The sequence below is a fragment of the Callorhinus ursinus genome, unplaced genomic scaffold (assembly GCF_003265705.2).
Source record: "Callorhinus ursinus isolate GAN/ISIS: 27379988/994484 unplaced genomic scaffold, GSC_fseal_2.0 scaffold2, whole genome shotgun sequence".
NCBI lineage: Eukaryota > Metazoa > Chordata > Mammalia > Carnivora > Otariidae > Callorhinus > Callorhinus ursinus.
In genome coordinates, this window is record NW_027397064.1 from 36,518,634 (window position 1) to 36,531,975 (window position 13,342).

At 35.9% G+C, this 13,342-nt stretch overlaps 1 protein-coding gene across 3 annotated transcripts in view; it reads left to right on the forward strand.

Moving 5' to 3' along the window:
• PGAP1 (post-GPI attachment to proteins inositol deacylase 1) overlaps positions 1-13,342 on the forward strand; it is a 68,862-nt gene that overhangs the window by 43,021 nt on the left and 12,499 nt on the right. For all 3 annotated transcript variants that reach the window (XM_025894213.2, XM_073880875.1, XM_073880877.1), the window contains 5 exons: positions 911-984; positions 1,104-1,155; positions 1,637-1,703; positions 2,133-2,241; positions 3,865-3,903. In XM_025894213.2, coding sequence (XP_025749998.1) covers positions 911-984; positions 1,104-1,155; positions 1,637-1,703; positions 2,133-2,241; positions 3,865-3,903 — 341 coding nt within the window. The remainder of the gene's footprint in view (positions 1-910; positions 985-1,103; positions 1,156-1,636; positions 1,704-2,132; positions 2,242-3,864; positions 3,904-13,342) is intronic.

Below are 13,342 nucleotides of genomic sequence, written 5' to 3' on the forward strand. Positions count from 1 at the left end.
TATCTTCTTCTTTTTCTTTTTTCTTAACATATGATGCATTATTTGTTGCAGAAGTACAGATCTGCGACTCAACAGTCTTGCACAATTCATTTACTTACTCAATTTTTATTTATGTCAGTATGACTCATGGGTATTTATTTTATTCATTGGATTATAATTTAATACTATCATTACTTTTTTTTCTTAAGTTGTTCCAGCTTTGGATATTGGGAGCTCATTTTGGATTGGCTCCTTGCCCTTTTGACATGGCCTATCCTTAAAATATATATTTTTAAATTCCATTTGTGAAAAGATTCTTATTACTTGAGAGCAGAAACTTTTAGATTTTTATCCCTCATCCACCTTTTTTGGCCAGGGGTAAGAAGGATACTCAGAGGGGCACCTGGGTGGCTCAGTTGGTAAAGTGACTGCCTTTGGCTCAGGTCATGATCCTGGAGTCCCTCGATCGAGTCCTGCATCGGGCTCCCTGCTCGGCGGGGAGTCTGCTTCTCCCTCTGACCCTCCCCCCCTCATGTGCTCTCTCTCTCTCTCTCATTCTATCTCTCTCAAATAAATAAAATCTTAAAAAAAAAAAAGGATACTCAGAACAATACAGAAATGACAAGTCTGAATCACCCATCTGATTAAAGATAGCAGACTTATAAAATGAAAGATCTACCAAGAAAGCATACCTGTTTGAAATTGAAAATATGTACTTGACTTTTTAAAATACATGCATTATAAATATTGTCCGGAGTTTATTGAAAGAGGATAGGATTTTTAGGAGTTCACTCCTCCATACCAGAAATGAAAACCTATAAACTCTTTTTTAATATTAAAAATGTATTAGCGTTAGTTAAAGTTAAACAATCAGTACTTTTTTAAAAAACTGTTTAGTATTCTAAGTAATACAGTACTTTCAATTCAACAGGACTGTCTTCAAGGAAAGTGATATTAAATACAAGTGGCCTGTTTTATAATATAGAACTTCTAAACTTTGGACAGGTAATTATCCTGATTATAGCAAGGATTTGATTTTACTTCACTGTTTAGTTAAGCAAACAAATAAACCTTTGGTGTTTTTTTTGTTTTGTTTTGTTTTTTGGTGGTCAAACTCTTATTAGATATACCAGGCTTTTAAAATCAACGTAGTAAGCAAGTGCTCCGGAGTCAAAGGTAAGTGTATTTTCTGAGAAGAATAGTATTGTCATTTGAAGAATCAATAGCTCTTCACTTGAATTTTCTATAATATTTATTTTATGTGAATTAAAATTAAATTATGATAGTAGAAAAGCTGTCTATATTTCCAAGAGTTTTAATATAGACCCTTTTTAACACTAAGTATCTTCAGCTGTATCAGTTTAAATAATCCACATTTAAAAAATACTATATATTTTTTTCTATCTCATTATAGTAGTAATTCAGATTTAGTTGTTTTACCAGTTTCTTGTTATTTTCCATATGCTGTAATATCTTTTGTAAGTCTAATTAAACATTATTATTTAACAATTCTCTAATTTTTTATGGGATCTAAGTCTTACTGGTTATTTTTTATGAAATGGGTAACTGTGTAGTTAGGTATTATAGTAGCTTATGTAACACTTAAGGTTAAGGTTACATAAGGTTAATAACACATATTTCCTTTATGTTTCCACAGAAGAAATAACTAGTATTTATAAACTTCATATTCCTTGGTCTTACGAAGATTCCCTAACTATTGCACAGTAAGTATATGAAAGAATTTATCTTAAACTTTGGCCATTTTGAATAATACATATTCTACTTAGTTTATTTAAGTGAAATTTTAATGAAACTATTTAAGTGCCTCTTAAAATGTAACTATCCTTTGGGTAGCATTGTGCTCATAAGATAATATTATAAGATAATGTAGTATTCTTATCTAAATGATCTAGAATTTAAACTTTAATTTGCTTGGACCATCATCCCCTTCCTAGACTGTCCTCCAACGCCTGTCCTACATGAAAGAGCATTCAAACAACTGTGATACAATTGGGAAAGTGTCCATCTATAATAACATCTCTGACATCTGTCTTCCTCTCCATTATTTCATTGTGTTGTGCAAGGATTGACTTAGAGTTTGTTATTTAACAGCAGTTTGTATTTGAGAATTAATATTTAAGTTATCTTTTTAGGGTACCATCTTCCACAGAAATTTCTCTGAAACTCCATATTGCTCAACCAGAAAATGACAGCCATGTAGCATTATTAAAAATGTATACATCTTCAGACTGTCAGTATGAAGTAAGTTGCACGTTTGCTTAACTTTTAAGATTTAGTTATAGAATACACAGGAAATGTATTTTTATATTAGCCTTAGATATATGGTAATGTGGAAGCCAATAAATATATGAAATAGACATTTGTGATGCTTTAAACATTCTCCATTTTGCCCGTTAGCACCACCTCAGTTATTTCCTCAGCTGGACCATTGAAAGTATATGTCTTAATAAGTAATAGAAAATAAAAATTGAGACTATAGATTAACTTTCTAAGTTTGGAAGCTCAAAGTCCAAAATTCTCTATAAATTGAAGAACATCATGAAATCAGCTGACATGGCTTTACTGCAATAATTAACATGATGTGTATTGGTTTCCAGCTCCACTGGATAAGTGTAAGAATCTTCTTTCCTTTTCACTAGCTTTTTAAATCTCTGTTAGTCATTAATATGTGCAGTGTAGTATGCCTGCTGTGTCTGTTTTACAATCACAGTACACCTCTGCTCCAAGAGAAGGCAAATAGACTTGAGGAACATTTACTCTTACGGATTCATGAACTACAAGTGTCCCTCTGTATCATTCCAGGTTCTAAGAATTCCAGATTTAAGGGATTATATATTTTAATGGCGATTTCTGGTTTATGTGAAATATCTTCTTTCTATTCAGTTCCTTTAAAACAACCTTAAATATTTGGATTCTTCATTAGAACTTTCTCGGGGTGGATTAGAATTGGTAGGTCAGACTGTTTGTTAGCAATAAGTTTCAGTTGGACCTAAATTATGAGTTATTTTTGATTTCATAGTATTTATTAATGCTTTGGTATCTTGCTTTCTGTTTCTAATACTGAAGGACTTTGTAGGGCTGTAATGGTTTTTAACATGTGTCTAATAGTGATAGCAAGAATTGCATTAATACTTTGGCTCCAAATACTACACACACTCACAAATGTCCATGTTTTGTAAGTACTTTACATTTTTAAAAAGTAAGTATTTTGAATAGTCATTTTATAATTTCCATATGAAATACATATTTCCTTTTCCCAGACTTCCTAATATCAAAAGAGTGTATTTATAATAGAGATAACGATGAATTTCTTTTTAAAATACTGTTTTGGCTTAAATTTTATGAAATATGCTCTGTTCCTGGTCTTTTATTCTATGAAACTTGTTTTTATGAAATTTACTCAGAAGTGCCTTAGCTTAACTATACTTAGTGCTATACAGTTTTAGGTTTGAGATTTTAAAATACTGGTTATATACATAGGTTAATTTGTGTTTAATTGTTCAGCAAACGGTTGTGTAGCTTCTGAATTCAGTCATTCAGTCAATTCCTTTAGCTTGCATGACCTGGTACTAAGATATTTTGGTTAATCAAATATTCTAGTTAGTAAAGGGTTATCACATGTACCATTCATCCAGTTGTCAAAGAATTAGAATCCAGGAAACTATGCTGAACAATAAAACTACACTTAATACAAATTAAAATTTGTGGTTCAGAAGATTCTTATAAGACCATAAATGTGTTTAGGTTGATCATTATTAAAATTAATGATTATGCTTAGAGATGTGCAGAAGTGCTCAGTTTAATAAAATGTGAACTAGAAGGCTTTAGGAAAAATAACCTTTTTTAATGATTATTTTAAACTAGGTGACAGTTAAGACTTCCTTTTCACAAATACTTGGACAGGTAAGTGATTCCTGGTTGATTACTATAAGGCAAGTGTTGCAAACTTTTTTCTGGAAAGGGCCAGATAATAAAATATTTTAGCAAACCAAATGTGGTCTCTTGCTGCTGCTACTGCTGCAGCTGCTTCTTTCTTTTTCTTCGTTCTCTTTTTCCTTCTTTTTCCCACTTTAATAAAATCCAAAAACCATTCTTAGCAGACAAATCATAGTTGGCCATGCCTGGCTTTAAGGTGATGCTTTCATTCCTAGAAATGAGAGCTGAGTCCTGATTCTCAAGTTAGTGTTTTTGGCTACATGAATGTCATATTAAGATTTCATGTTGCTCATACTATACTATACTTCATAGTCCAGTAAAATTTGTAGGCTCTGTCTTATAAACGAAAATTTTCAAATAACTTTTTATGTTGTATGTGCTTAGCTTGTAAAAATAAAAAGTAAATTATATTAAAAATAAACATGTTGAAATACTTTAAATGCTTTTGGGGAGTATGTTTTTGTAGTTCATAAATAGTGTTAGAAAAATAATTTATCAAATAGTAGAACTACTAAAATATTACTCAACATCATTATAATTTGCAGAATTGTATAACCTGGGCATAAATAATAATATTGATTAGTCAGAAAAATTATATACCAGTTTTAAAATTCATTAAAGTTTTATTGTGCCTTCTATTATTTTTTATTTTATTTTTTTGTCTGTTGTGGCATAGCATAGCAGAATTTTTAAAATTCAAGTCCTTTAATTCCATAATTATAAAACTTACAAATCAAAATTAAATCAGAAAATTTTTATATGCATTATCTCATTTGATTCTCACAACAACCTGGTGAGAACTAGATTGTGATTATTATTAAATTTGTGAACATTAGAAAATTCTAAGTTCATGTGTAAAATGTGCTACATTAGAAAGAGAAGATTAAATGGTGGTATAAATTGGAAAAGTAGCACCATGGATAGTTACAATAAATTCTCTAGCTTGTTAAGGGACTTTTTAAAAGAAAAATTGCAAGGGGTGGGTGGAAAAAAAAAAAGAAAACTTACCTCTTGGAATACAGGGGAAGAATTAATGCTATTGTATTTTTAGTATGTCCAAAAGGCATGTTACTGTACACAGTGGTATGGGCTGAAGATATAACATACTGTCTTATCTGTATCATCCCTGGGGCTCATAATTCAGATTAGTGACAAGAAAAGTCAAGTTCACCAAAGAAGGACATACTGATATTCTTGTTTAGGCATGGAAATTTATCTAAAAAACAAAGATATATAGGTGTTACAGGATCAAAGGTGGGTACTTTCTTAAATGTCAAGGAATTTGTGGTAATTAAGTCCTTCCCAAATTACTGAAAAGATATGATGCTCTTCCTTCATATTTATTTGAAAATTTAGCTTGAGAATGGTAGAATGAATTGAAGTTGTATATATTATTCATCTTTTAAAAGTAATACGTAGTTTCACTGTTGCTGATTCAGCAAAGAAGACTGAGAATAGGAATAAAGAGAAACCACTTGGGAGAATCTTTAGCCTTTGGTTAGATAATTTTCCATCAAATTAGTTTTTTTCTTTTTTTCTTTCAGAAAAAGGAAAAGAAAAAAATTTACATATTCTTTAGTCTACTTTAATGAAATAGGGCAAATAAACCAGAAGTTACTTTCTCAAGAGAATTATATAAACCAGTAAATCATTTCTATGTCAGAATGAAGTCTAATATTGCCAAATCTTTAGATTTTAAAAGAAACTGGAAATCTAGATTTTTAGGTAAAAATTTTTAAATTTTTTAATGTTGGCATCTAATTTGAAATGTAAAGAAATAGTGTGCCAAATACTAAGCCAAATCAAGCATGTCTCCAATTAGAATATGTTCCATTGTGGCCAGTTTATGATTATTGATTTAGGCATATGTTATATGAGCTGTATCTGTAGCCCAGTAGAATAGTTAATACTCATAACAATGACAGTCATTACAAGGAACTGTCATATTCAGAATACCGTATAGGAACTCTTAGATTTCCAAAGACAGTGAAGAGCATTAAAGGTTAATAATAACAGCTAATATTTTCTGATTACCTGTCTGTGCCAGTTACTATTACAAATGCCTTATACAACTGAACACATTTAAGCCTCAAGCTCCCTGTGAGATAGGTACTCTTTATCTCCATTTTATAGATAAAGGCACAGGGAGAATGAGGGGTAAAGTAACTTGTCCAAGGACACAGAGCTAGGGAGAGGCAGAGCTGTAGTCTAAATCCAGGAGTCTGACTCTAAGCCTGCTATGCTGCTTAACTTCTGTACTTGTTTCTTTTCGAAGATTTATTTGAGAGTGCGAGTACACGCACACACATGCATGGGAGAGAAACTCTAGCAGACTCCCCGCTGAGTACCATCCCCCCCCATCCCCATGGGGGGCTCCACCTCGGGCTCAACCCCACGACCCATGAGATCATGACTTGAGCTGATCAGTCAGATGCTTAACCAACTGAGCCACCCAGGCACCCCTCTTTCTGTACTCTTGATAACTAAAGTACGCTATGTTTTCTGCCATGTCATTAGCAGGCATTGAGTATCGTTTAGTAATAGGTAGAAAAATGACCTTTTCCCTTTCACTCAACTCCTCTCCCTCCACTCAAAGCTATAATTATAAATCATGAGTATGGGTTATAAGTTTGAATCTTTCTAATCTGTTTTAACCTGGGAATATATGAAGGAGCTTCAGGGAGCCTTTGGACTTCTTGAAATTTTACACACCATTTTGTGTAAGTTAATATATTTCCATTGCTTTCATCAGATTGCCAGGAGAGTCTATACATTTTCTTATAAATTCCTTGGAATGTAGAACATGCTTTAAATTTCCTTTTAAAACTTTAACATTAAAAGTTGATTACAGGGGCGAGAAGCAAGATGGCGGAGGAGTAGGAGACCTAAATTTTGTCTGGTCCCAGGAATTCAGCTAGATAGGTATCAAACCATTCTGAACACCTACAAACTCAGTAGGAGATCGAAGAAAAGAATAGCAGCAACTCTCTGAACAGAAAAGCGACCACTTTCTGGAAGTTAGAACGTGCGGAGACGTGAATCTGAGGCGATATTTGGGAAGATAGACCACGGGGGTAGGGAGCCTCTGTCAGCCAGCTACTGGCAAGTGATAGAGCAGTGGAGCATAAAATCGGAACTTTTAGAAGTCTACTTTGCTGAGGGATGTCGCTCCAGTGGCTAAGCGGGGGTTGGAACCCTCACTGGGACAGTGTGGTCTCAGGATCCTCGGGGTCACAGAAGGACTGGGGGTGCCTGAGTGCAGCAGAGCTCCCAGGTATCGGAGCAGGGAAGCCGGATGCAGAGATGGAGCTGAGGAGTGGGCTCTCAAGCTTGGGGTTGCCATAAACTGTGATCCGTGGCACAGTCAGGCCACTGCTCTTCCAGCAGGGACCCAACAAGCGGCAGATCCGGGGAGACTCCCCATCCTCCCCGAGGAGGAGCGGTGTGGAAGTGCACCGCAGGAATCTGCTGGGTTTGGAGACTCCAGACGGGTTCGTGTGCCAGAGATACAAACGCTCGGTGACAGGCCGGGTGAGCATGGAGTGTGGCCAGAGACCGGGGAGAGAGGAGTGATTGACTGTTTTTCTCTGGGGGCTCACTAAGTAGTGTGGTCCCGAGTTCTCAGCTCCACCGGGGCGGAGATTGGGAGCCCGCCATTTTCACTCTCATCCTCCAAAACTGTACGGAAAGCTTGTAGGAAACAAAAGCTCCCAAGAGCAAACTCCAGCAGATTACTTAGCCCAGCCCCTGGCAAGGGCAGGACAATTCTGCCTCAGGCAAAGACATTTGAGAATCACTGCAACAGGCCCTTCCCCCAGAAGATCAGCAAGAACGGTGAGCCAAGACCAAATTTACTGGATCAATGAGAACAGCAGAACTCCAGCCATAGAGGAATACAGCACATAGAATTCATGGCTTTTTTTCCCCATGATTCTTTAGTCTTTCAAAGTTAATTTTTTTCTATTTTTTTTAAATTTTTCTTTTTCCCTTTTTTAACCAACATCAATCCCTTTTTAAAAAATCTTTTTTATTTTTCATTTTTAAAGTCATATTCTATCCCTTCATTATAGTTAACCTTATTTTTGGTATATATGTAAGTTGCTCTGTCTTGAAAATTTTGGGATACAGTTTCTTCCAACAGACCAAAATATACCCTAATCCCTAATTTATGGCTTTGTTCTAGTCTCCTGCCTGATCACATTCTCTCCTTTTTTCTTTTTTTTTCAAATTTCTCTTCTTTCTTTTTTCAACCAACTTCTTATCAATTCCTTTTATAAAATCTTTTACAATTTTCATCTTTACATATTCCATCCCTCCATCGTATTACCCTTATTTTTGTACATATATGTTTTTCTTTCTTTAAAATTTTGGGAGGCAGTTTCTTTTAACAACCAAAATAAGCCCAAACTCTAGTGTGTGGCACTGATCTATTCACCAGCCTGATCATATTTGATCATATTCTTTTTTTTTCTTTTTTCTTTCTTTCCCTTTCTTTTTCCCCAGTTTCAGGTCTCTTTTGATTTGTTTAGTGTATATTTTTCTGGGGTGGTTGTTACCCTGTTAGCATTTTGTTCTTTTGTTCATCTATTCTCTTCTGCACAAATGACAAGATGGAAAAACTTACCCCCAAAAAAAGAACAAGAGGCAGTACCAACTGCCAGGGACCTAATCACTATGGACATTAGTAAGATGTCAGAACTAGAGTTCAGAATGACGATTATAAAGATACTAGCTGGGCTTGAAAAAACATGCAAGATACTAGAGAAACCCTTTCTGGAGAAATAAAAGAACTAAAATCTAACCAAGTTGAAATCAAAAAGGCTATTAATGAGGTGCAGTAACAAATGGAGGCTGTAACTGCTAGGATAAATGAGGCAGAAGAGAGAACTAGTGATACAGAAGACCAAATGAAGGAGAATAAAGTGAGAAAAAAAGATAAACAACTACTGGATCACGAGGGCAGAATTCGAGAGATAAGTGATACCATAAGATGAAAAAATATTAGAATAATTGAGATCCCAGAAGAAGAAGAGAGAGAGGGGCGGTAGGTATATTGGAGCAAATTATAGCAGAGAACTTCCCTAATTTGGGGAAGGAAACAGGCATCAAAATCCAGGAGGCACAGAGAGCCCCCCCCTCAAAATCAATGAAAATAGGTCAACACCCTGACATCTAATAGTAAAACTTACAAGTCTCAGAGACAGAGAAAATCCTGAAAGCAGTTTGGGACAAGAGGTCTGTAACCTACAATGGTAGAAACATTAGATTGGCAACAGACCTATCCAGAGACCCGGCAGGCCAGAAAGGACTGGCATGATATATTCAGAGCACTAAATGAGAAAAATACACAGCCAAGAATACTGTATCCAGCTAGGCTGTCACTGAAAATAGAAGGAGAGATAAAAAGCTTCCAGGACAAACAAAAATTAAAGAATTTGCAAACATGAAACCAGCCCTACAAGAAATATTGAAAGGGGTCCTCTAAGCAAAGAGAGAGCCTAAAAGTAACATGGACCAGAAAGGAACAGAGACAATATACAGTAACAGTCGCCTTACAGGCAATACAATGGCACTAAATTCATATCTTTCAGTAGTTACCCTGAATGTAAATGGGCTAAATGCCCCAATCAAAAGACAGAGGGTATCAGATTGGATAAAAAAAAGCCCATTGATATGCTGTCTGCAAGAACTCATTTTAGACCCAAAGACACCTCCAGATTTAAAGTGAGGGGGTGGGAAACCATTTACCATACTAATGGACACCAAAAGAAAGCTGGGGTGGCAATCCTTATATCAGACAAATTAGATTTTTAAACCAAAGACTGTAATAGATGAGGAAGGGTACTATATCATACTTAAAGGGTCTATCCAACAAGAAGATCTAACAATTGTAAATATCTATGCTCCTAACATGTGAGCAGCCAATTATATAAGCCAATTAATAACAAAATTAAAGAAACACATCGACAACAATACAATAATAGTAGGGGACTTTAACACCCCCCTCACTAAAATGGACAGATCATCTAAGCAAAAGATCAACAAGGAAATAAAGACTTTAAGTGATGCACTGGACCAAATGGACTTCACAGATATATTCAGTACATTCCATCCCAAAGCAACAGAATACACATTTTTCTGTAGTGCCCATGGAACATTCTCCAGAAGAGATCACATCCTTGGTCACAAATCAGCTCTCAACTGGTACCAAAAGATTCGGATCATTCCCTGCATATTTTTGGACCACAATGCTTTGAAACTAGAACTCAATCAGAAGAGGAAAGTTGGAAAGAACTCAAATACATGGCGGCTAAAGAGCATCCTACTAAAGAATGAAAGGGTCAACCAGGAAATTAAAGAAGAATTTAAAAAATTTATGGAAATCAATGAAAATGAAAACACAACTGTTCAAAATCTTTGGGATGCAACAGAGGTGGTTGTAAGAGGAAAGTATATAGCAATACATGCCTTTTTCAAGAAACAAGAAAGGTCTCAAATACACAACCTAACCCTACACCTAAAGGAGCTAGAGAACAGTGAATAAAGCCTAAACCCAACAGGAGAAGAGATATAATGAAGATCAGAGCAGAAATCAATGAAATAGAAACCAAAAGACCAGTAGAACAGATCAACAAAACTAGGAGCTGGTTCTTTGAAAGAATTAATAAGATTGATAAACCCCTCGCCAGACTTATCAAAAAGAAAAGAGAAAGGACCCAAATAAAATCATGAATGAAAGAGGAGAGATCACAACCAACACCAAAGAAATAGAAACAATTATAAGAACATATTATGAGCAACTCTATGCCAGCAAATTAGATAATCTGGAAGAAGTGGATGCATTCCTGAAGATGTATTAACTACCAAAACTGAACCAGGAAGAAATAGAAAACCTGAACAGGCCCATAACCACTAAGGAAATTGAAGCAGTCATCAAAAATCTCCCAACAAACAAGAGCCCAGGGCCAGATGGCTTCCCAGGGGAATTCCACCAAACATTTAAAGAAGAATTAATACCCATTCTTCTGAAACTGTTCCAAAAAATAGAAATGGAAGGAAAACTTCCAAACTCATTTTATGAGGCCACCATTACCTTGATCCCAAAACCAGACAAAGACCTCATCAAAAAGGAGAATTACAGACCAATATCCCTGATGAACATGGATGCTAAAATTCTCACCAAAATACTAGCCAGTAGGATCCAATAGTACATTAAAAGGATTATTTACCACGACCAAGTGGGATTTATTCTTGGGCTGCAAGGTTGGTTCAACATCCGCAAATCAATCAATGTGATACAATACATTAATAAAAGAAAGAACAAGAACCATCTGATCCTCTCAATAGGTGCAGAAAAAGCATTTGACAAAGTACAGCATCCTTTCTTTATTACAACTCTTCAGAGTGTGGGGATAGACGGTACATAGCTCAATATCATGAAAGCCATCTATGAAAAACCCACAGCGAATATCATTCTCAATGGGGAAAAACTGAGAGCTTTCCTCTAAGGTCAGGAACATGGCAGGGATGTCCACTATCACCACTGCTATTCAACATAGTATTAGAAGTCCTAGCCACAGCAATCAGACAACAAAAAGAAAGAAAAGGCATCTGAATTGGTAAAGAAGTCAAACTCTCACTCTTTGCAGATGATATGATACTTTGTGTGGAAAACCCAAAAGACTCCACCCCAAAACTGCTAGAACTCATACAGGAATTCAGTAAAGTGGCAGGATATAAAATCAATGCACAGAACACATTTGCATTTATATACACCCAACAAGACAGAAGAAAAAGAAATTAAGGAGTTGATCCCATTTACAATTGCACCCCAAACCGTAAGATACCTAGGAATAAATCTAACCAAAGAGCCAAAGAATCTGTACTCAGAAAACTATAAAATACTTATGAAAGAAATTGAGGAAGTCACAAAGAAATGGAAAAACATCCATGCTCATGGATTGGAAGAACAAATATTGTGAAGATGTCAATGCTACCTAGAGCAATCTACACATTTAGTGCAATCCCTATCAAAATACCATCCACTTTTTTCGAAGAAATGGAACAAATCCTAAAATTTGTATGAAACCAGAAAAGACCCCGAATAGCCAGAGGAATGTTGAAAAAGAAAAGCAAAGCTGGTGGCATCACAATTCCAGACTTCAAGCTCTATTACAAAGCTGTCATCATCAAGACAGTATGGTACTGGCACAAAAACAGACCCATAGTTCAATGGAACAGCATAGAGAGCCCAGAAATGGACCCTCAACTCTATGGTCAACTCATCTTTGACAAAGCAGGAAAGAATGTCCAATGGAAAAAAGACAGTCTTTTCAACAAATGGTGTTGGGAAAATTGGACAGCCACATGCAGAAGAATGAAACTGGACCACTTCCTTATACCACATACAAAAATAGACTCAAAATGAATGAAAGACTTAAATGTGAGACAGGAGTCCATCAAAATCCTTGAGGAGAACACAGGCAGCAACCTCTTTGACCTCAGCCGCAGCAACTTCTTCCTAGAAATATCACCAAAGGCAAGGGAAGCAAGGGCAAAAATGAATTATTGGGACTTCATCAAGATAAAAAGCTTTTGCACAGCAAAGGAAATAGTCAACAAAACCACAAGACAACCAACAGAATGGGAGAAGATATTTGCAAATGTCTTATCAGATAAAGGGCTAGTATCCAAAATCTATAAGGAACTTATCAAACTCAGCACCCAAAGAACAAATAATCCAGTCAAGAAATGGGCAGAAGACATGAACAGACATTTTTCCAAAGAAGACATCCAAATGGCCAACAGACACATGAAGAAGTGCTCAACATCACTCGGCATCAGAGAAATCCATATCAAACCCTCAATGAGATACCACCTCCCACCAGTCAGAATGGCTAAAATTAACAAGTCAGGAAACAACAGATGTTGGTGAGGATGTGGAGAAAGGGGAACCCTCCTACACTGTTGGTGGGAATGCAAGCTGGTGCAGCCACTCTGGAAAACAGTATAGCGGTTCCTCAAAAAGCTGAAAATAGAACTACTGTATGACCCAGCAATGGCACTACTGGGTATTTACCCCAAAGATAACAAATGAAGTGATCCGAAGGGGTTGTGCACCCCAATGTTTATAGGAGCAGTATCCACAATAGCCAAACTATGGAAAGAGCCAAGATGTTCACCAACAGATGAATGGATAAAAAGATGTGGTGTGTGTATGTACACACACACACACACACACACACACAATGGAATATTATGCAGCCATCAAAAAAGCCCAAAATGTCACCATTTGCAACAATGTGAATGTAACTAGAGGGTATTCTGCTAAGCCAAATAAGTCAATCAGAGGAAGACACGTATCATATGATCTCACTGATATGAGGAATTCTTAATCTCAGGAAAC